The following is a 21,836-nucleotide window of genomic DNA, read 5'->3' as shown; positions in this document are numbered from 1 at the left end:
CTCTGATCAGACCACAGGGTTAGTCAAGAACAAGTGATGATGTAATGAGGAAACCCACGGAGGGCAGGCCTCCTTTGCATGAGAACACATTTTCCTGAGAAGAGCGAGGGTCTGAGTTTACCCTGGTGGTTTGGCTTTGCAGATTAAACCCTAAGGGAGGCAAACACCCTAGTGATGCTCCAGGCTGGAAGTCCGGAGGCTTCATGGCCCTGGGCTCAGGGCTCAAGGCCTGCTTTCAAACCCAAGCCATTTGAGGCTGTGGCTGAATTCTCCCAGGCCACATGAGGAAAGTTAAAAAAATCTAAGTGCTCTAATCAGAGAGAAGCTGCTGGGTTAGGACAGGTAAGTGGGCTATTAATCATGAAGGCCCGACTGGTTGAGAGGAGAAGAGAGGGAAAGAAGCCCAGGGTTCAGCCTGAAAGATGGACTTGAAAAGAAATCCCTCCATTAATTCCCAAAAGGTAGAGCTAAGAAGGCAAGTGATGAAGGGCACTCTTGTCTCCTTGGTAGAGCTTGAGCCTGGCTCTGTGGTTCTAGTGCCCCGATGTGACTGAGAGGGGCACAAAATAATAATTACAACCACTCACATTCATTCAGCTTTTTACAGTTTGCAAAAAGCCTTACATGCCTCGTCTTATGAGGCAGCTGGGTAGTAGAGTGGACAAGGACATGCACCCGAAGACAAGAGAGACCCAAGTTCAAATCTTGCCTCAGAGTCTTTGCCGCATGACTAGCCAAGTCACTTAATATCCTGGGAACAGATTCTTTATCCTTAAGCAATAAGGGGGTCAGCCCTGACATCCCCTAAGGTCCCATTCCAGCTCTAAATCTATGATTTAATGCTCATTCCACCCTCATAACCACCTAGTGAGGGAGGTGCCATTACTATCACTACTTACTATTAATATTGTTAATGGCACTGTCATTATTATTGATAATAATAGCTGGAATTTAATTACTAATATTGAAAATAAGAGCTAGCATCTTATAGCTCTTTACGGTTTGCAAAACACTTTATGTGGATTATCTCACTGCTCTGCAAGGTAGGGGCTACTATCACACCCACTTCATAGGTGAAGAAACTGAGGATCAGAAACTAAGCGACTTGTTCAAAGTCATAGCCGACAAGTGTCTGAGGAGAGGAATCGAACCCAGGTGTCTCTGATTCCAAGTCCCTGTCCAGTGGGCCACTCCGGGGGCAACTAGATAACATGAAACCAAAAAGCTGCTGCACAAAGTTAATGTACCTGGGAAGAAGGGGAGTGATTGAAGGGAAAGGGGTAAACTTCATGTCAAATTTCTCTGATAAGGGTTTGGTATTCAAGACATAGAAACAATGAACAGATTTCATATATATACATATATATATGTATTTATAAAAGACAGTTCATATCTATGCATGTATATGTGTCCATGTACACACCACACATCCTGTGAAGTGCTTGTTTCATTTGAAGATGCACTACATACTTCCACTGGGCTGGGACTACATAATTATAACTTCAAGCAATGTAAATTTAAATACATTTGACCACTTTGTGGGATTCCCTATTCATACTAATTGGGACATACCTGTATGTGTGTGTGTATGAAATGAAAAGCTTCTCTCCAAGAAGCATTTAAAGAATATGAAAAAACAGGCCCCAAGAGAAGAATTGCAAACTGTTCACAATCGTGTGGAAGAATGAGCTAAATCACCAAGAGAGAAATGCAAGTCAAATGAACCCTAAGAATTCACCTTGTATCCTGAAAATTGGCAAAGATGACAAAAGAGGAGACAAAAGAGGTCAATGTTGGAGGGATTGTGGGATGAGAGGTACGCTAGTGCATTGTTGGAGGAGCTGTGAATCCGTATAACTATTTTGGAAAGCAATTTGGAATTACGCAAATAAAGTGATGAAAATGTCCATGTCCTTTGACCCGGAGACTCCATTACTGGCCTTCTGTCTCATGGAGGCCATTGATAAAAAGAAAGTCCCCATATATATATGAAAGTATTTATAGCAGCATATAGCATATAGCAGCTCTTACATAGCATAGAGCAATTACGTTTTTTAAACCTCACTCATGTGGCCTTGGAGAATTCAGCCAGAGCCTCAAATGACTTGGGTTTGAAAGCTGGCCTTGAGCTCTGAGACCCGGGCCATGAAGCCTCCTGACTTCTATCTGATTGCCTTTGTTTTTGTAAGAGGAAAGGATCAGAAACAAACAAAGTGGATGCCCATTGATTCAGTAATGGCTAAGCACATGAAGGCATGAATGGAATATTATTATGCTATAGGAAATGATAAATAGGATGAATATGGAGAAACATGGAAAGATCTACATGAAATGATGCTGAGTGAAGTCAGCAGGGCTAAGAACAGTATACACAGTGATTGTGACCATGTAAACAGAGAGAACAACACCACATAAAAACGGAAGAGAAAGCTGCAAAATTATGAAGAATAAACAGGGCTCGAAAGAAGAGATACAAGGAAAAACCTCTATCCCTCCTCTTTACAGAAATGGGGGTCCATAAGTATTGTACATTGCACATATTTTTAGGCTTTTTCAATATATTGATCAGTTATACTGATTTTTTCTTCCTCCTTTCTCTCTCTCTCTCTCTCTCTCTCTTCTCTCTCTCTCTCTCTCACTCCTTCTCTCATCTTTAGAAAGGTAGCATTTGTTATATGGGATGCTAGGGGTGGGGAAGGAAGAGCAAGGATACTGGGAAAAATTATGGTGATATAAAGAAATCAATTTAAAAAATGAAACTATAAAAATTATAAATTATAAAAAATAAAAAAAACATGAAGGCAAATACCCAGTGTGTATTTTAGTAGGTACCAGCTGAAATGTCAGGAAACAAGTTCCTAGCAATCAGAGCCATAAGAAGGGGAATGCACTTTCCTGGAAGGCATGGACTTCCCTCTCCTTAAGAATCTTCAAGCACAAGCTGCAAGATTGAACACCTGCAGGCTGCTGTTGCTGGGGAAGCAAATGAAGATACTGAATGGAAAAGGAAAGGGAGGGAAAGGAAAATGACATTATTAAGGCAAGCCAAGGGAAACCTTGATTTGGGTCGTAGACAATTACGTGGTAATGACAAGGCTTTTGCTGATTTTCATCCAATCTTCCATCGGCTGAATGGATCATGGGATCATAGATTCAGGGCTAGAAGGGATCTCAGACACCATCTTGTCCTATGCTCTCATTTTATAGAAAAGGAGACTGAAGCCAGGGGAGATTGCATTTCCTTCCTGAGGTCAGATAGGTCCTACACAGGTGTAGAGACAGGTTTTGAGCCCAGGTCCTGGGACTCCAGGGTCAGGGCACTTTCCTGTACTCCCATTGTTCTCCTGACTCTCCATCCCTTTGTACAAGTCTCCTTCATTTCTTCCCCAAGAGGGAACTGAGGCCCAAGATGGGGCAGTGATCTGCCCAAGGTCCTACAGACAGCAAATGTCAGAGGTGGAATCTCTATCAATTTCACTGCACTCAGAATGTTAGACAATCCAGAGTTTTACCTTCAATTTGAGTGAAAATGAGATAAAGGATTACTATCAGCCCTCAGTTATGGTACAGGGGCCATATTAAAGTCCAGATGGCAACAACACTCAGTCACTGCCCATTTTGAAAATAACCTGACATTAGGCATTTCCCCTTCCAACATTAATGGAAAGAAAGCCAGCACCTGCAGACCATAAAGAAAATTTAGCACAAAGAAGTCTGATTACATTCACTCTTGATTGTTAGATTCTTATAGTATGGCCATTTTGAAAAGAACCTATAAATTCTAGAATATTTTAATATTTAATATTTAAGAACATACAGTATGACACACCAACCGATTACATTTTAAATTATTAAAATAAAGAACAGTATAATACGTACTCTCTTCCATAATATTTTGGTCTGTTCTCCACCTATATTGAGAGAGAGAGAGGGAGAGATTAATAATGCATTGGAATTCAAATCACGGAGATTAAAATACCATTGAAGTAAACAAGGCAAGAATTCTGATGGCAACTTGATCACATTAAGGCTCTGTGGACATTTTATATAGCTGACTGTAGAAAGAATAAGAAATATAACCTGAGCAGCTTTGTTGTTGAGTCATTTTTCAGTTGTGTCCAACTCTTTGTGACCCCATTTGGGGTTATCTTGGCAAAGATACTGAAGCGATTTGCCATTTCCTTCTCCAGCTCATTTTACAGATAAGGAAATTGAGGCAACAGGGCAAAGTGACTTCCTCAGGGTCACACAGCTACTAAGTGTCTGAGGCCAGATTTGAACTCACGAAAAGAAGTCTTTCTAAGTCCAGGTGCGGCAGTCCATCCACTGCTCCACCTATCTGCCAACCCAAGCAGTTTACAGATGCAGAATCAGGATGCTGGGAAACTGCCCAGAGATCTAAGGAGCCCTTTACCCATGCCTCTGAACAGGGCTGATTAGAGTCACTCCCCTACTCCAAAAAGGAGTTGTCTTTTACAAATTAGACTAAAATCATTTCAAGGAAAATGGAACCCCACAAAAATGCCCCCTTCATTTCAGCAATAAAAAAGGGTCATTACATTCAATTGTTAACTTGATTTTATAGAATAAAATCAAAATTCTTCAAGCATAAGTGAAGCTTAAGTATCTATTTCATTTTTATCTGACAAATTTATAACAAAACATGGCACTAATGTCTTTGTTTATGTTAATATCCACGTTTCACTCATTTTATTTTACCTTAGTTTTCATTGTAATATTTTATTTTATTTTTTGCAATGCTTTTCATTCTTGTTATCTTTTGTTCTAGACATGGTCCTTCTCTTTAACTCACCCCTACAGTGGAAAGCCTTCCTAGCCAAAAAGAAAAAGCATCTAAACAAAGCCATTTGATACAGCGACCACATTTGATGCTGTAGACTGCACTCCACATCACTCCCCACCAACGAGAGGAAGAAAGAATGTTTCCTTATGAGTTTTCCAGGACCAAGACTTGGTCATAATTCATCAGAGTTCAGCTGCTTTTTAGGGTTAGGATTTACATGATTGCCATCATTCCCCAGACTGCTGTGGCATCATAGGCTCCCCGACCTAGGGCTGGAGGGAGACTGTCTTGTTGAACCCTCTTATTCTACAGAAGAGAAAACTGAAGCCATAACAGGCTATGTTCCTTTCCTAAGGTCCAACAGGTCCTACATAGGTGTAGAGAGGTTTCGAACCCAAGTCTTAGGACTCCAGAGTCAGGGCTTTTCCTCCTGTATCACATGTATCACATGGCTCTCCTGACTCTTTTTTCTTCACTCTGCATCCCTTTCAACAAGTCTCCCTACATTTCCCTGCATTCCAGAGTATTCATCTTTTCTTATAACACAGTCACATTCAATTATGTTATAGGAGCAGAAATTTAGACCTGGGAGGACCTTAGGGATCATTGAGTCCAATGGCTCCATCTTAGAACAAGGAAACTGAGGTTAAGAGTGGTTAAGTTACTTGCCCAAGGCCACAGAGGGGGCCAAAGATGTGGACTCTCAGACATGGCCACAGTGGGAAGGATAAGATTTGAACCCAGGTCAACTGACTTGAAATCCACAGTACTCTCCTCTGATCTAACTAGAAATGCCTCCACTACTAACACCTGATTCATGCCCACCAGAGAGCAGGATGGGGATTACCCTTGTAGAAGGAAACCACTGCAGAAAGAGGGGTCTGAAGGCTCCAAAGATGAATGTCTGAAGTTGGCAAAATCATGAAGGGAAACCCTGTTTCCCAGAGAGAGCCAACGTACACACTCATCATTTAGGCATTTGCAAATATGTGCTCATTTTCCTGTGCATATTATAAGGGAAAACTACTGAGCCACAAGAGGGATTTATGACCCTGCATATCCAAAGCACTGATGCTTCTTTGCTCAGCATCATTTGGAGAGGGACGGAGATCTAAATAGCATCATGGACAGACAGATGTAGCAATCTCTAACGAGGCATTTATTTCATCACCCGATTTCTCCCCCTGCCAGGAATGTCTTACTGGAGCTGGGGGTGGGGGGTGGGGTGAGGGAGCCTTTGAATGGGGAACTCTTTTTCATTTGGAACTCATTTACAAACTTTTTTTTTTTAAATTTTAACCTCTTTCATTTGAATCACCCAATTGATTTTTAAGGTTCTGTCATCCTCTGATGAACCTGTCATTTTTTATTCCCCACTAAAAGAGATGTCTGTGACAATAAGGTATCGTGGAAATTCAGAGAAAAACCAACAGCTGTGGATGTTTGCCCATATCTTACAGAAGTTAAAGAGGTATGTAGCTTGGTCAATGATTTTAGAATGTTAGCCCTTGTTTTGATTTCTAGTGTGGTACCTTGCAAGTAAGACATTCAATAAGAGACTGTTGAATTTAATCAAGGTGCTTATTCACCTGACCCCTCTCTCCCAAACAAGCATGACTTCCCCTCCCAGTGAATTTGTGGAAAAGATAACCCATTTTCTTATAGTCAATACTTTAAATTTCAAGTGATTTCAACTAAGGGAATATCAGCACTATCCTTCTAAATTTAAAACCCTTCCCTTAGCAGCTGGCTCCTGTCTGTCTTTTCTGACTTATTACATATGCAACCTCTCCCCTCCCCAACACTATGGTCCAGTCAAAATGACCTTCATTATATTCAATCTCCCATCCCCACACCTTTGTACAGGCTCTTGCCTATGTCTGGAATGCACTCTCTCCTCCTTTCTGCCTCATCAAATCCCTAACCACTTTCAAACTTCAGCTCAAGACTACCTCTTCCATGAGACTTTTCCCAATTCCTCGAGGGTGCCAGTGCCCCCTCCCTCCCCACCAAATTATAGTGTATTTACTTTGTATGTAGATGCGCACATAGAGTATAAACTACTTGAGGGCAGGGACAAAAGTCCCTTTTTTCCTTTTGTCTTGGCAGTACCTACTGTAGTGCCAGGCACATAGTAGATGCTTTAAAATGCTTACTGATTAATCAGTTAGATGAGCCTAAAACTTAAGCCAATTCTGTCTCCTTTTATTCTCTTTGTTGCTTCAGTAGAAAAGGTGACAAAGAGATCTTGAAGACTACTGGCTGCTTTTCCTTAGCTAATTATTCAATTGATAGGCATTTATTGTGAGCCTACTATGCTCAAGACATCATGCTATGTGTTATTCATGAGCTAAGAGTAGGTTTGTGTGGGCAGAGACAAGGTCACCAGAATGCTGGTATTTTTGACATGAGGAAAGATTTGACGATTTTTTGAGTGGGGGACAGGAGTCATAGGAAAAGCAGATGATTTCGAGGTCAATGTCATGTTATTGATTCATATTGAGTTGCCTGGTCATTAAAACCCTGGGTCTTTTTGCACAAGAATTGCTGACTAGCCACATCTTCTCCAGCCTGTATTTGTAAAATTGACTTTCTGAACCCAAGTGGGAAGACCCTATCTTTATGTTGTACTTGTCCCTTACACACAACACTCCATCTCATTACTGCATTTGCCCTGGCTATTCGCCATGCCTGAAATGATGTCCTTCCTCTCCTCCCATGCCTATCTTCCCCGGCTTTCTTTAAGTCCCAGCTAAAATCCCATCTTTTGACAGAAGACTTTCCCTAGTCCCAGCCCCAGAGAGCATTCCCCTAACATTCCCTTTCAATTACACTGTATGTACATAGTTATGTTGCCTCTCCCATTAGACTGTGAGCTCCCTGGGGAAGAGACTGTTTTTCACCTTTCTTTGTACCCGCAATGCTTAGCACAACGCCTGGCATATAGTAAACGTTTAAAAATATTGTTAACTATTAATTTTCATCTTATTAGATTCATCCCATATAACCACACGCATAGATATGTAAATACGTACAGATATGCGCGCGCACACACACACACACACACATCTCAGTTGTGACCATTGTTTCTTTGTGTCCCAGCAGTGGACACAAAGTTTCCAGTGCTGGAAACACAGTAGACACTTAACAGATGCTTCTTAAATGAATGAATAAATGCCTGACATTGGCCTGAAATGTCACTAAAGAATGAAAAAAAATTGAAGAGCTCACAAAAAATTTTGGTAAACAATACTTTGCTACAGGAAACCATTCAAGAAAAATCTGAGAAGGCAGATAAAGTGCTGGGGGAACTGAGGAAAGAGAAAGATCAGTGTGGGTGGGTTCGAATGATCTGGGAAGTTGATAATATAATGAGGAACAGATAATATAATGGAAAGAAAAACCGGAGAGCATATACCTTCAAGGAGCTTGTTGTGTGCATGTGGTGGGGGTGTGGGGGTGTAGGTGTAGAAGTGAGGTTGTCTGAGGATAGAGAAGACACAAATAAATGGAACTAACAGAAAATGCTTACCAAGGGAGGTGAATCCTGAGCTGAGGTTTGAAGGATTCTAAGAGGTGAGCACAAGTGCATTCTGGGCATGGTTTGCCATTGTAGCCAATGAGTTTGGCTGGAATGTGGCAGACATGAATTGAGTCTGGAAAGGTTGTTTAGAGTCAGATTGTAGAGAGCCTTAAATGTCTGACTGAAGAGGTTACATTTGGTCTTGGGGGGCCATGGGCAGTCACTGAATATTTCTTCGTGGAGAAGGGACATGGTCAGACCTATGCCTTAAGATTATTTTGGCTGCTGTGTGGAAGATGGAGTAGAGAGGAGATGGGTGGAGAGGGGGAGACCAATCAGGAAGGAAAGAAGGAAGAAGAGGAGAAGCATTTATATAATGTTTTAAAGTTTGCAAAATGATTTACAGATACTATCTCTGGAAAGATGTTGTACTATTTTACAGATGAGGAAACTGAGGCAGACAGTGTGATTTGCCCAGGGTCATTCTGCTAGTAATGTCAGGGCAGATTTGAACTTAGGTCTTCCTGATTCTAGAGCCAGCGCTATCTCCACTTTGTCATCTAGCTGCTTCTGCTGTTCAATGAAAGCTGTATTTAGAGAGAAGGGAAGATTAATCTGTAAATGAGTTTATTTTTGTGTGTGTAAGATTATTCCCATAAAGGTAAATGCAGACTCTTTCATGTTCAACGAAAGGTAATTTAATGAAGATTGCTGAGTCCTCTGTAAACAAAGTTTCCTATTATTGAAAAAGAAAGCTTTTCTAATCTCTCAGCAGCTGGTAAATGTTAAGTTTTCATCTACTAGAATTAATTAAATACGAAAAAAAATCCCAGGAATTTTAAAGCCTTTTACACACACCAGCTAGAGCACTGACTTTCCCTCAGAATTCATTAAGCAGAGAGGGGATGCTTTTGATTGGAGCTTAGACTTATGAATGTTGAGTCAATTTAATTCTGAGGGAAAATATAAGGATTTCACTTCAAATTAAAAATTCTGGTTTCATCTTGAGGATGAGAGAAAAGGAAGCCACAGAATGGTAAATCACACACTGGTGACCCAGGAATTCAGCCTGGAATGAAAATTTGTAAAACCTAAAAATTATTGTTTGCTTTTCACCCAGAATCTACTTCTTGCTTTTCTTCAGATCTTTCCCTTGAAGCCTTCTGGATGTCACCAGAGTAATGAGGAGGTAACTTGCTCACTGTCTGCATTGGAACATACATCGACAATATAATGGGATGTTATTGTGCCACAAGAAATGGCAAAAGGGAACAGCCTGAGAGAAATCTGGGAGGACTTCTATGAACTGATGCAGAACAATGTGGGCAGGACCAGCAGAGCTATTTATAGAAAGACTGCAACTTTGTACAAGAAAGACTTATGAACTCTGATTGATGCAATGATCAATTACGATGCTAGAAGATTGGTAATGATATGCTAGATGCCTCTTGACAGAAAGATAACCCACTAGGCTGCAGAATGAGACATGCATTCTCAGACAGTGTCAAGGTGTGGATTGACGATACTGATTTATTACAAGGGGGGAAGGGTTAGAAAATTTTTTTATTATGAGTAATGATTTCACTGATGATCTTTCCTTCTTATTTAGAAAGAGCAGAAGGAAATAATTATTATGATGATTATAAACCAAGCTGTACTAAAGGATATGAACAAAAGTCTAGTTCAATGGTTTCATCAGGTATGGATGGGTGGCAATCTGCACTTTTGGAGAGGATGCTTTTACCAATGTGATCACAGATCTATGAGTGTAGTCATGGTATCATTCACAATTCCTTTTCCTATTATTCTTTGTGTATGGAAATGTTCATGTTTGCTGGCATTTTTCAAGTCATAATAATAATACAGAACACATCAGGATATATGTACCCATGAATCTGGAGTCTCTAATGTTATGGATTAGGGCAGTTAGGTGGCACTGCAGTGGATAGAATGCTGGTCTTGAAGTCAGGAAGACTCAACTTTCTGATTTCAAATCCAGCCTCAGACACTTAGCTGTGTGGCCCTGGGCAAGTCAGTTAAGTCTGTTTGCCTCAGTTTCCTCATTTGTAAAATGAGCTGACGAGGGAAATGGCAAACCACTTCAGTATCTTTGCCAAGAAAACCCCAAATAGGGTCATGAAGAGTTGGACATGACTGAAACGACTCAACAACAATATTACAGATCAAAGGCCGTGCCTCCTCATCCTGTACGAACCTTTGTTTATGTTCTTCAATAAGTTTCCCATTGGGGGTCCACTGAAGGGCTGGGGGCATTCTTTCTTCCCCTTCCCACCAAAATTATCTTGAATTTCTTTTGTATATATTCCTCCAAGCCTACATGTTGTTTCTCCTAATAGAATGCAAGCTCCCTAAAGGCAGGGATCCTTTCATTTTGTCTCTGTTTCTCCAGTTCCGGGTGCAGTAGGCACTTAATAAATGTTGACACTGTGAATCTAGCAGCGGTGCATAAGGGCAGGTCATTACTCACCCCCTCTTATGCCACCCTCATAACTGACCCATTTTTTTTGTTTGTTTCTCTAGTCAGCCATTTCTCTGCTGACATCCTTTATGCTGCTTTTCTTGTGTGGCTATTTGTTTATAATGTGTCCCAACTTGTTTACATCCACCATGTTCTTCTCCCTGGACCTCTGGGCATTTGTCAGTGTTCACAGACTGTGGCATTCCATGACTTGCAGACATAGCACACCACAGGAAGAATACTGGTCTTCAAAGATAGGACTTTTCATATATACAAAAATATTTATAGCACTTCTTTTTTTGTAGTGGCAGAGCCTTAGAAACTAAAAGGGGATGGCTATTATTTGGGGAATGGTTAACAGATTATGACATATGAATGTAATGGAATAATATCGTGCCATAAGAAATGATTACAGGGATGCTTTCAAAGAAACCTAAAATGACTTTGCATGAATTGGTACAAAGTGAACAGATCCACCAATGGTCACCCTTTCTGTGGGCCATCCCTCCATTTATTTAGTCCAGACAATGGGCAGTCATCTGGACCCTATAATTCCATTAATGTAGCCTAAAGTGAGATGTTTCCTTTGGAAGTCTTTCCAAAGGAAGTCATTAAAATAAAACAAATTTTAGTAACTCCAAAAACAAATAACTAGAGGAATGCAGTAAATGAACTAATGTAGTAGGAGTTAGGGAAAAGGAAATATCTGTCACTTGCACTTGATAAGTCTGATTCTGTTTTTAAAATGCGAAAGAGTACTTCAAATCTTTGTGGAGGCATCTAAGTGCAAAAGCAGCCCTCACAGGATGGGTGAACACAGAACCAACCACAGGAAAACCTCAAGAAGTCTCACTGGTAGGGGAAACTCCCTTTTGACTTTGGAAAAAGCTAAAACTCATTTTTTAAAAGTGCTTTCGTTACTTGGAAGTGGCGTGTCCCTACCCCGTAGATGGAGAGCAGGGAGGAGGGGAGTACCTTGTACTAGAGATTCAATTGTGATCAAGAGGAGGGGGGAGTGTCTACCAGCCCAGCAGGTGGCATAAGCTTTGAGAGTTTGAAAGGGACCTGTGAGCCCAACATTATCCTATCCCAGGAATCCAAAAGAGTAATTAAAAGTAACAACTGATATTTGCATAATGCATTAATGTTTGCCAAGTCTCTTTTGAGCCTCACAAAAATCCTATAAGGTAAATATGTTAGGTATTATTTTCCAGGTTTACAAATAAGGAAATGGGAGGCCAGAGAAGGTGGAACTTGCGCATGGTTACACAGCCAGTGACAGAGACTGGACTCCAGCCCAGGTCTTCTTGACTTGAACACATTATGCCACACTAGTTTTCCCACCTCCATGGTCCCAGGGCCAAATCATAACCTATAACTTATTCTCAAATCAAAGCCATAAGTCTATAAGTCTATCTAGGGGGTAAGGGAAGAAAATAAGATTTGAATTCAAGAGCAAAGTATCCAAAGAACAAAGAGAAGGTGGAGAGAGTCCAGGAAAATCCCACAGAGGGTGAATTGCAAGGCATTGATTTTCTTCACATGAAGAATTCATCTTTGGGAACATCATTCTTGAGTCTCAGTGTGTTAGCAACTCCCCACCTCCTCTACCCAAATCAGCTGGGAGACAATGCAGCTGGGAGCTTGGACAGTCTCCTTCCTTCTAGAAGCTTCTCTGGAGCTCAAGGCTCTGGGCTAGTGGGCTATCATTGAATGAAGTCTTTCTCTCACTTCAGGGTATATAGATTGTGCATAGGTTTCCATGTTTTTCCTCAGGCCCATAGACCTTCCAGTCTACCATGCCAGTAAGGTGCCCTGTTGCCTTTGTGAATACAAGATCTATCAGCAAGTATTCTCCTCTCACCTATTCATGATTAGTGGACACAGGCCTCAGAGGCTCAGTGGATACAATTCTGATTGAAGTGGGTCCAATACAAAAAAAATTCCAGGGAAATAGATTAGATGCACAGTAAGACAGGGAATCTTGAACCCAAATCTTGGTGCTCACTACTTGTATGCCTTGAAAAGATTTAACTGAGTTGCCAATTTCCTGAATGGTTTCGGGCAGCCAGCCAAATCTGATCTCTGCCACGTGAAGGCACCCCAGGGGTGATGTGCTAATCAGCTTTCTTAATTATTGCAACTGTCCCAGAATAGAAAGGGCTACCTCCAGAAGTGATGGGTTTTCCCACATTTAAAGCCTTTGAGGAAAGGGTTGATAATACTTTGTTGGGATTGTTGTAGGGGGAAGAATGGGTTGGACTCCATGGCCTCTAAGGTCTCTTCTAACTCTGAATTCTGAGGTTCTGTGACATTTTCTAAGAGACCATGTAGCACAGAAATACTGCTCAAGGGCATCCTATTAGTGTACTCTGTCCATCCAATTGAGGGCAATATAATGTGGAGAAGGGAATTTTTACCTAAAGGGCAGTGAGATGAACTGTGTACCTAATTGAAGATGAGAGGAAAGATATAGTTGGAAAATGTCTTTAAGGAACAAGTGCATGGCTTTAGGGGCAAGAGGGTATCCAGCATAGGGCAGGAGATGAACCACCATCACAGTGTCCACAGCCACCATGGTGATGTCATATACTAGGGTTGGGCAGGTCCACAGTGGAATCCAACATCATTACTAACCAAGGATGAGGGGAAGGGACTCAGGAATCTTGTTGGCTTCCCAATGATATCCTAGGTCTGAATATATGTCTCCTAGGACCAGAAGAGACTGGATATACCAGCAGATTCCACAAAGCCTGCATGACCACAAAAATTCTTGAGTGATGACATCTAATGTTTTCAACAGGCCCACATTTAGCAAAGAACTGGGAACAAGTAGATGGCCATGTGGAATGATTGAACCAATTGTGGTAATGGATTATTGCTGCTCTGCCAGAAACATTGAATGTGAGGAATTCAGAGAGGCATTGGAAGAGTAATTTAAACAGATGATAAGGGAAGTCAACAGTACTAGAGAAACAATATACACAATAACTACAGCATTATCAATGGAGAAGACAAAAAATAAAATCATTTCCTATGCTATTATAATCACCAAATTTGCCACCTTCATACTCTCATCCCCTCCAAAGGTATCAGAAAATGAACCTTCCTCCCTTCTTTACAGAGGTGGGTGATTATGGGTGTGAAACACAACATATTCTGTCACATCCAGTTGTTGTGTTGATTAGCTTTGTTCAACTGCCCAGGTTGGAAACAGAGAAGGTCAAATCTCCCATGTCAATCAGTAAAAAGATAAGGCCATGAGTGACCCCTGTACTTCCAACCTGGGTCAGATAGGGAGAGCCAGTCTTTAAAAAAAAGAAGAATGTTAGCTATGGTGATAATGATGAATGGTGGTGTTAAGATTGAGGTGGAAGTATGCTACTCACTTCCGAGAGAGAGGTGATGGACTCAAGCTACACTAGAAGACATTCATTTATCAATATGGTCAGTGGCTGGATTTGTTTTTGGTGACCGCATTCATTCATTGCAAGAAGAGCTTTTATTTTTATTTTTAGTGGAGGAAAAGTTGGTAGTTATTGGAGATAACAATAGTGATATTTGAGAAGAAAAGAAAAAGCATCAATGAATCACTAAAAATATACTGGAGAGAGAAGAGGGAAGTTCATAAGAGGCCACAGACAAGCAAGGTGGTGTTGAAACTACTGTGTTGAATTGGAAATATTCTTATAAAGAGCAATCTATTCATGGTGGAGAGTCATAATGTCATGTGTAGCCCTACTTTTCTGCTATTTGCGTGGAAGAATGTTCAGATTTGTTGATGTTTGTCAAGTTAAGAATAATAATGATGAATTTTTTTAAAGAAAGGGCTTTTATATTACTAAGTCAAAGCTTCCTTTAAGGGATGCCTTTAATTCACTACTGCCCAGAGCACATTTTAAAAAAACCAGTCTTGGTCCACCCTCATGTGAGCTCTTTGCCAATGCTTAAAGGTCTTTTCTTTTAGTTGTGGTTCCCATCATCTATTTCTGTCCTTATGTTTCCTAGAACATCTCTTGATTCTTTTGGGGGCCATGAATCATGCTAATTTTAAAAAGTATGCAATGTTGATGGCAATGGGAAGAAAAAAAGCACCATGACTTAGGCAGTGGAATTGTAAGAATATGTGGTTCAACTCAACAAACGCTTGGTGACCCCTTCCTCTCTCTTCATTATTCTGGGTACCGAGAATATAAAACCTAAAATGAAACAGTCCTGGCCCTAAAGGAGCTTATACTCTACTGGAATGATACAGATAACTGGGGAACATAGGGCTGTGCTGAGGGTCAGGAAGAGCTCAGTTCAAATCCCACCTTTGAAACTTCCCAGCCCGATGAAGGTCACTGAGCCTCCATTTCCTCATCAGTAAAATGAAGGACCTGGAATACAAGGCCTCTGAGGACTCTTTTTGGCTGTAGATGTGTGACCCGCAGCCTTCACTTCATACTATTTTGTGAAGATCAAATTAGAGGTGTAATGATAATAGTAGTTAGCATTAATGTAGGGCTTTAAAGTTTGCTAAGTGCTTTACAAATATAATTTCATTTGATCCTCATAACAACCATGGGACATAGGTGTGAGACTTATTCCCATTTTACAGATGACAACGGTTAAGTGACTTGCCCAGGGTCACATAGCTAGTAAGTATCTGAGGCTGGATTTGAACTCCTGACTTGAGGTCAAGCATTCTGTCCCCTGGCTGCCTTGTGGATGCAAAGTACTTTGTAAACCTTACATTTCTATACAACTGCATATATAGATAAGTATAAAACAAGATTTTTAGAGGTAGAGGAGAGCATTAGCAGCTGGAGGAATTCGATAATCCTCCCTGGAGGAGGTGGCAGTTGAGCTGAGCCCTGAAGAAAGATCATTTTAAAGTAACCATCTACCTCCCACTAGGGCCTGTGACATGCCTTAGGCTCAGCAGAAACGAAGGTCTCACCATAGAGTTACTAGCTGTTAGTGCAGAAAAATCCTAGGTCCCAAAGGCAAAGGTGTTGCCTATCCCAGAAAAGGCTAAACCAGGTCATACACCTCTAGACCTGGCAGTTATAGATACGGAACCCAATTGTCCAGGATCACTCTTTGTGTGAGGGAACAGGTAATCACTCATATGCCTTTGTATCTCCATAAGGCTTAATTTCCTTCTAAAAGAGATAGGGAAATAAGAAGGTCTGTGTAAAACAAGAAAAAGATCCCTGCTTCTTTGGGGCAGGTTTTCCAGTCTGTCCAATGGGATGTTCTTATCCACGAGCCAGGAAGTTACAGTGTGCATCCTCTGGTTCCATCTCCTGCCAGGTGGATGTAGTAACAACCAGCTGGACTGGCCGGTAAGGCTGCAAGGTGGCTCCCTACGTGGACATGGTGAGCAGGACTCCTCAGGCTCAGTGCTGGGCTTCCTTACATTTAGTAGTTAATCACCTTACATGATTGAGGAGAGCCTTCTTAAGTGTGCAAGCAAGATTTTCACCCAAGGAAAGGATTAGGATTTAGGAAATTCCCTTAAGTGTTACAGAATCATATCCTTTTGGGACAGGGTCAGCTAGTCCAAGGATTCTTAACCCCGGGTCCATGAATTTGTTTTTAAAAAATATTTTGACAACTGTATTTCAATAGAAGTGGTTTCCTTTGTGATCCTGTATTTCATTTGATATCTCATTTGTGCATGGTTGGTATGTTGCCTCCCCCACTGGACTGTGAGCTCCCAGAGGGCACGGATTGTTTTTGGCCTTTCTCTGTATCCACAGTGCTTAGCACAGTGCCTGGTGCATAGTAGGGGCTTAACGGAGTTTCTTGACTTGCTGTGATTTTAATGTGTTCATATGACATCAAGGTATAGAACTAGGAAAATAATACAAGAGACATGGGAAATAATCCTTCCTCTAACTTGGCACAATCCAGGCTCTTGAGAGAAGGCCTTTTCCATTTAGGGCCTCGGTAATATAAGAGAATGTAGAAAAACTAGAGAGGGCCAAGAGGAAAGAACCAAGGTTCTTTATGGGGAGAGGAAAGTTTTATGAAGAAAAGACTTAGATTTTCATCCTTCCATTCTTCAAAAATCTGTGATTTTAAGATCTCAGTCCCTGAGGCAGTTGCCCCTCTGTGCCTTAGTAATTCTAGTCATGGAGTTGGGGATTTAGAGCTGGGAGGGACCTCAGCAGCCATCCAGTCCAACCCACTGACTCCATGGTTGGGGGGGTGGTGTGGATCAGAGAGATTAAATGATTTGTCCAGGATCACACAGTGAGTGGGTCAATAAACATTTATTAAGCACCTATTATGTGCCAGATACTGTGCTGAGAATCCCACCCCCCCCAAAAAAAACCCAAGACAGTCCCTGCCTTCAAGGAGCTTACAATCTAATGGGGGAAACCACACCTAAGAGGAAGCTGAAAAGCAGAGGAGAGGGTGGAAAAAGAGGGAGGGGAGGTGTGATGGAAGGAAAAGCCCAGCAAATAAGTGTCTGGGGCAGGAAATGGACCCAGCTCTTCCTCATTGCATTATAGCCCAGGCCTGTAAACACCACACCAAGTTGTTCCTTGGTTCATGTGAAGCCAACCAGCATTCTGAAGGGCCTGTGATGAGGGAAAGCATGGGGCACAGAGAACTGTGAATGGAGAGCTGGCCTAAGAGTCATGGAGACCTGGGTTAGAATTCTGCCTCCCACGGATCCTGGGCTGGGGGCTTCTGGCCAAACGTTTAATTTCTTTATGCCCCAGGCAACTCTCCAAGCTGTCTTATCATTGCTCACCAGGAGTTCCTAAAGCAATGGTCCCAGTGCCAATCACTGAGAATATTATGGAGCAAAATATGAAAATGATGCCTGCCCTCCAGGAGCTGACATTCTTTCATCTTGGTAAATGACCTTCACCTACCACGAAGCTGCCATGGCTGACCCTGGTCAAGTCTTTTATGTCCTCAGGGCTCTAGGCAACTCTTCAGGATAAGAATCAGACTGGCCACCCAAGAGCCCCTTTCCTCAATGGGACTTCCTTAAACCGATGAAATCAGGGATTTGGATAAAATCCAAACCCAACCAAACCAAACCAACAATCATTATCCTAAAACAAGGAAGCACTTCTGAGCCGAGTCATTCATCACCTCTGCCAGACTGACCACACATCTCTTCCAGCTTCTTCTAGGCTGGTCCACAAACAAAGAGATGTACAATTCCCCCATCACCAGGCTCATGCCAGACTTGGTTAGCCAAGAACAAAGGAAGGTTATGTCCCAATGTCTGGCAGCTGCTTTGGGGACTTAGAGACCTTTGCAGAAGAAGTAAACCAGGTACCAATGCTGAAGACAATCGTGTTATTACTGATGCATTTTGCTGCACACAAGAGAAGGTGCTTAACTCAAGGTGGGGAGTTTGGGGTGGGGCGGGGAGATGAGAAAAAGGGGCAAGGATTCATTGGGACCATAGTCACCTGAGAGATAAGGTTATAACTGGATGTCCCAAGGTATGGGATACAGGAGGCATCACGATATAGTGAAGAGAATCCTGGCTCTGGGCTCAGAGGGCCTGAATTCAAATCCTGTTTATGACACTTATCACCTAGGCAGCCTTAGAGACATCTTTGGGGGCCTCAGTTTCCTCATCTGTAAAACTAGGAGATTGAACTAGATGTCTTCAGAGGTCCCTTTTAGTACTAAGTCTGTGATTCCAGAATGTATTGCCCACTTTCCCCAGGGAATCTGGGCCTTGAGTGAGAGGCATTGACGAGAGGTGGCTCCTGGCCTGAAGTCTAGGTTTCATCACCTTGTCATCATTCCTTCTCAGGGTGGTGTCAGAGTGACACAACACAACCATTCAGTAAGGCTGCCAGAAGGTCTGATCTTTATAAAGGAAGGGCAGCATCTCCCTTTGTGAAGCTACCTTGTCTTCGACTCTTATGTTACAGGCAGGTAAACACCAAATAGCCAGGACGCTAGAAGTGTCCAGCAAGAAAAAATCCATCATTGGGGGAAGGGGCAGGGCAGGGCAGTAGGTGGAAAGGGGGAGCCTGTCCATGGAAGAGATAGTCTGTGACAAGACGAGGAGACTTTCTCCAAACTGGAGATTATTTTAAGTTAACTGGACTCAGATCCTATTTGTAAAGATATGATACTGCCAGGCCAGCGTGAAGTCTACACCCATCACATACTGAATCAGCTTCTTCATTAATGAACTAAGTATGACTTCTTAACTTGGGGTCTATGAACTTTAAAGAAGAATTATTTTGGTTATTGTATTTCAATATAATTGATTTTCTTGGTAACCCCATATATTTTATTTTAATGCATTTAAAAACATGATTCTGAGAAAGGCTCCATAGCCTTCACCTGCCTACTGCCAGAGGGGTCCAGAACACATAAAAGGTTAAGAAACCTTAACCCTGGATGAAAGGATCTCTCCAAGGGAGATGCTGCCCACTTGCTTTACAGCTTCAGGTAAAGCGAAAGGATGACCGAATAGTGAATGAATGAAAATGAGGAAAGGGGAAAAACATCCAGAAACAACCTTCTGGGAAGCAATTGTAAATTATTAATTAGAAAACTGTTAGAGATTTTATCATCTTTCAGCTGGAAAAATAGAGCGATAGAATAGAACAACCAGCAGGGCCACAACCTAGTGCTGACACCCAGTATTAGGCCACAAGACCCCTGGGAAGCAGACTTTGCTGGGGCCAAGGGCGCATCTTAGTTCATGCCTGCATCAGCACTGGGCCTTGGCCCTAATGCAGTTCCGAGAGTATCTTTACAAGTCTAACTGGTGCTCCCTGACATGCATCTTGACCTGTGTGGCTGCCCATGACGGGGATTCTTTTGCCTTGGGAGTCCCGTGGATACTGCAATAACTTTCTGAGCTTGGGATGAGAGGTTAGGTCTTCCAAGGCTGCTCACTTCCTCCCAACCATCAGGTTCCAACTTATATCGTAGCCACAAGTGTGGCCGTCGCTGCTGGGAGGTCAGTCATTTCCAAGGCTCGGATAACTGAGCACAAATTCAAAGAGCCATTTACCCCAGACATTTAATTTAGGAATCACAATTATTAAATTATTTTCTAAATCCAGATTTACGGATGTCTTGAAATTTATCCGTGGACTCCAAGTTAAGAGCCTCTGCTCTTAACTATTGACTATTATCTTTCTTAAGTTGTGGCACTTGGAACTAAGCACATATGGCCTAACCAGAGATGAAATCCTGGCAGCATCAGCATCATAGAGGAAGAAGATAGAAGGGACCATAGGGGTCATCGAGTTCAACCTCCTCATTTTACAGATAAGAAAACTGGGCTCAGAAAGTTTCAGTGACTCGTCCAGGGTCACACAGCTAGGAAGTATCTGAGGCAGGATTTGAATCCAGTTCTTCTTGACTTTTAAGTCCAAGGTTATATAATACTCTGCTGCCTGCCATTTTGGAGGTGAGGGAGAATGAATGTTTTCTGAGTACTAACGAGAAGATATTTTTACAGCACTTTATAACGTACAAAGTGTTCCCTACAACTACCTGGAAAAGTGACTAAAAGTATTGAGGGTGTGGGTTAGGGGAGGGGAAAGGGGCATAAATGAATGATCGGTTCACGAATTATTGAATGAATGAATAATAAAACATTTATTAAGCATTTACTACACACCAGGATTCACCGTGCTAAGAGTCGGGAATACAAATCCAAGTAACTAGACAGATCCTGTCCTCAAGGTGCTTATATTCTAATGGGGAGGACAACGCATAAAAGGAGAGAGGTTCACATATAGGGGCAAGGTTTGGAAGGTGGAAGACCAGTTTCAGGTAAGATAAGGTAAAAGCTCACCTCTCTGAATAGAGTCTGAGGGGCTGGAGAAACCTGGCCCTTCCACCCCACGGTGGGATGAAAGAACTTAAACTTCTTAAGAATTAGGGCTGACCAAGACTGTGAGATCCCCCTCCTTGAACGCCTTCAGTTCAGCTAGATGCTCACTTGTCTGGCGTGTTGAGAGGCAGATTGCCTGTGGGTGAGGGTTGGGCTGGATGGCCACTGAGCTCCCTTCCAACCCTCAGGTTCTATATGAGAATGTGGGATGGTGGCCCAGGAGCTTTCTGATTCTTGGGAGAACAGTGGAACATGACCCAAGGACATAAACACCTCAGCATGAGGGAGGTTTGTTAATATTAATAACAAAAATGGGGGAAAGTTCATAGCTGAAGAACATTTTTTTATGTAAAGAGAAAAGTTTTTTTTGTTTGTTAAAATAAAGCACCAGAGCTCTAAGCACCCATCATCATGCTGTGATGTTATCAGTCCTCATCAGAGGACTAATAACGAAAACAAAGGAACAAAAGGAAGGGGAAAGTCTGTAGTTGGCCACAACATTAGAACGAACTAAGGCAGTTGGAAAAAGAGCCTAATACAGCATTTTTTAAAAAAGTAAATGCAAGTGACTAATGGTAAACCAAGGCAGCATGAACTGTATTGTTGCTGTCTGAGATATGCTCCTGTAATCTGGGCTCAATTCAGCCATTGGCAGGAAAGAAGAAAAATGGATTTGATTGTATGGGCCTGGAATTTCAATTCCATCATTCCTTTTCATTTTAAGAAATTCTGTGTTTGTTTATTTCTTTTTTAAATAGCCTCTTCTTAGGGGGTGGGAGGGATGAAGGTGCCTTCCTTTAAAACTGAAATCCATTCAAAAAGGCAATGACGATTTTATTTCTGTTTTCGAAATCGTTTTTCTTAATCACTTCTCCAATATAACAATCTCAGAAGAAGAGGAGAGACACAAAATCATTGTCATTCACAGAAGATCTTTTCACTTTTGGAGTGTGTATCAGAATAATTTCACATTCTTCCTTAGATCACTGGAGCAGAGCATATCGTTAAATTAGCACAGCTGCCTTGCCACTTCCAAATCGGGCATCCTATGCATTTCATTCACCACCTTGCTACCCCAGCTGGCTTCTTTAATTGGAGGGCTAGCCCGGGCTTGGGTACAGGTACCTCCTGTTCCTCTTGCTAGCATCTTTCTCGTTTGTGTCTGATCCCTGACCTGGACTGTTTGTCTTGTTCCATC

At 41.9% G+C, this 21,836-nt stretch overlaps 1 protein-coding gene across 1 annotated transcript in view; it reads right to left on the bottom strand.

Annotated features, from left to right (window-relative positions):
- The window catches only part of CHN2 (chimerin 2), a 291,448-nt gene that overhangs the window by 93,435 nt on the left and 176,177 nt on the right, over positions 1–21,836 (bottom strand). Inside the window, exon 4 of the mRNA XM_036761047.1 lies at positions 3,880–3,911. Coding sequence (XP_036616942.1) covers positions 3,880–3,911 — 32 coding nt within the window. The remainder of the gene's footprint in view (positions 1–3,879; positions 3,912–21,836) is intronic.

Source organism: Trichosurus vulpecula, chromosome 5 (genome assembly GCF_011100635.1).
Source record: "Trichosurus vulpecula isolate mTriVul1 chromosome 5, mTriVul1.pri, whole genome shotgun sequence".
In the NCBI taxonomy this organism is placed as follows: domain Eukaryota; kingdom Metazoa; phylum Chordata; class Mammalia; order Diprotodontia; family Phalangeridae; genus Trichosurus; species Trichosurus vulpecula.
The sequence above is the reverse complement of the archived record's forward strand: the minus strand, read 5'-3'. Positions and strand labels throughout refer to the sequence as shown.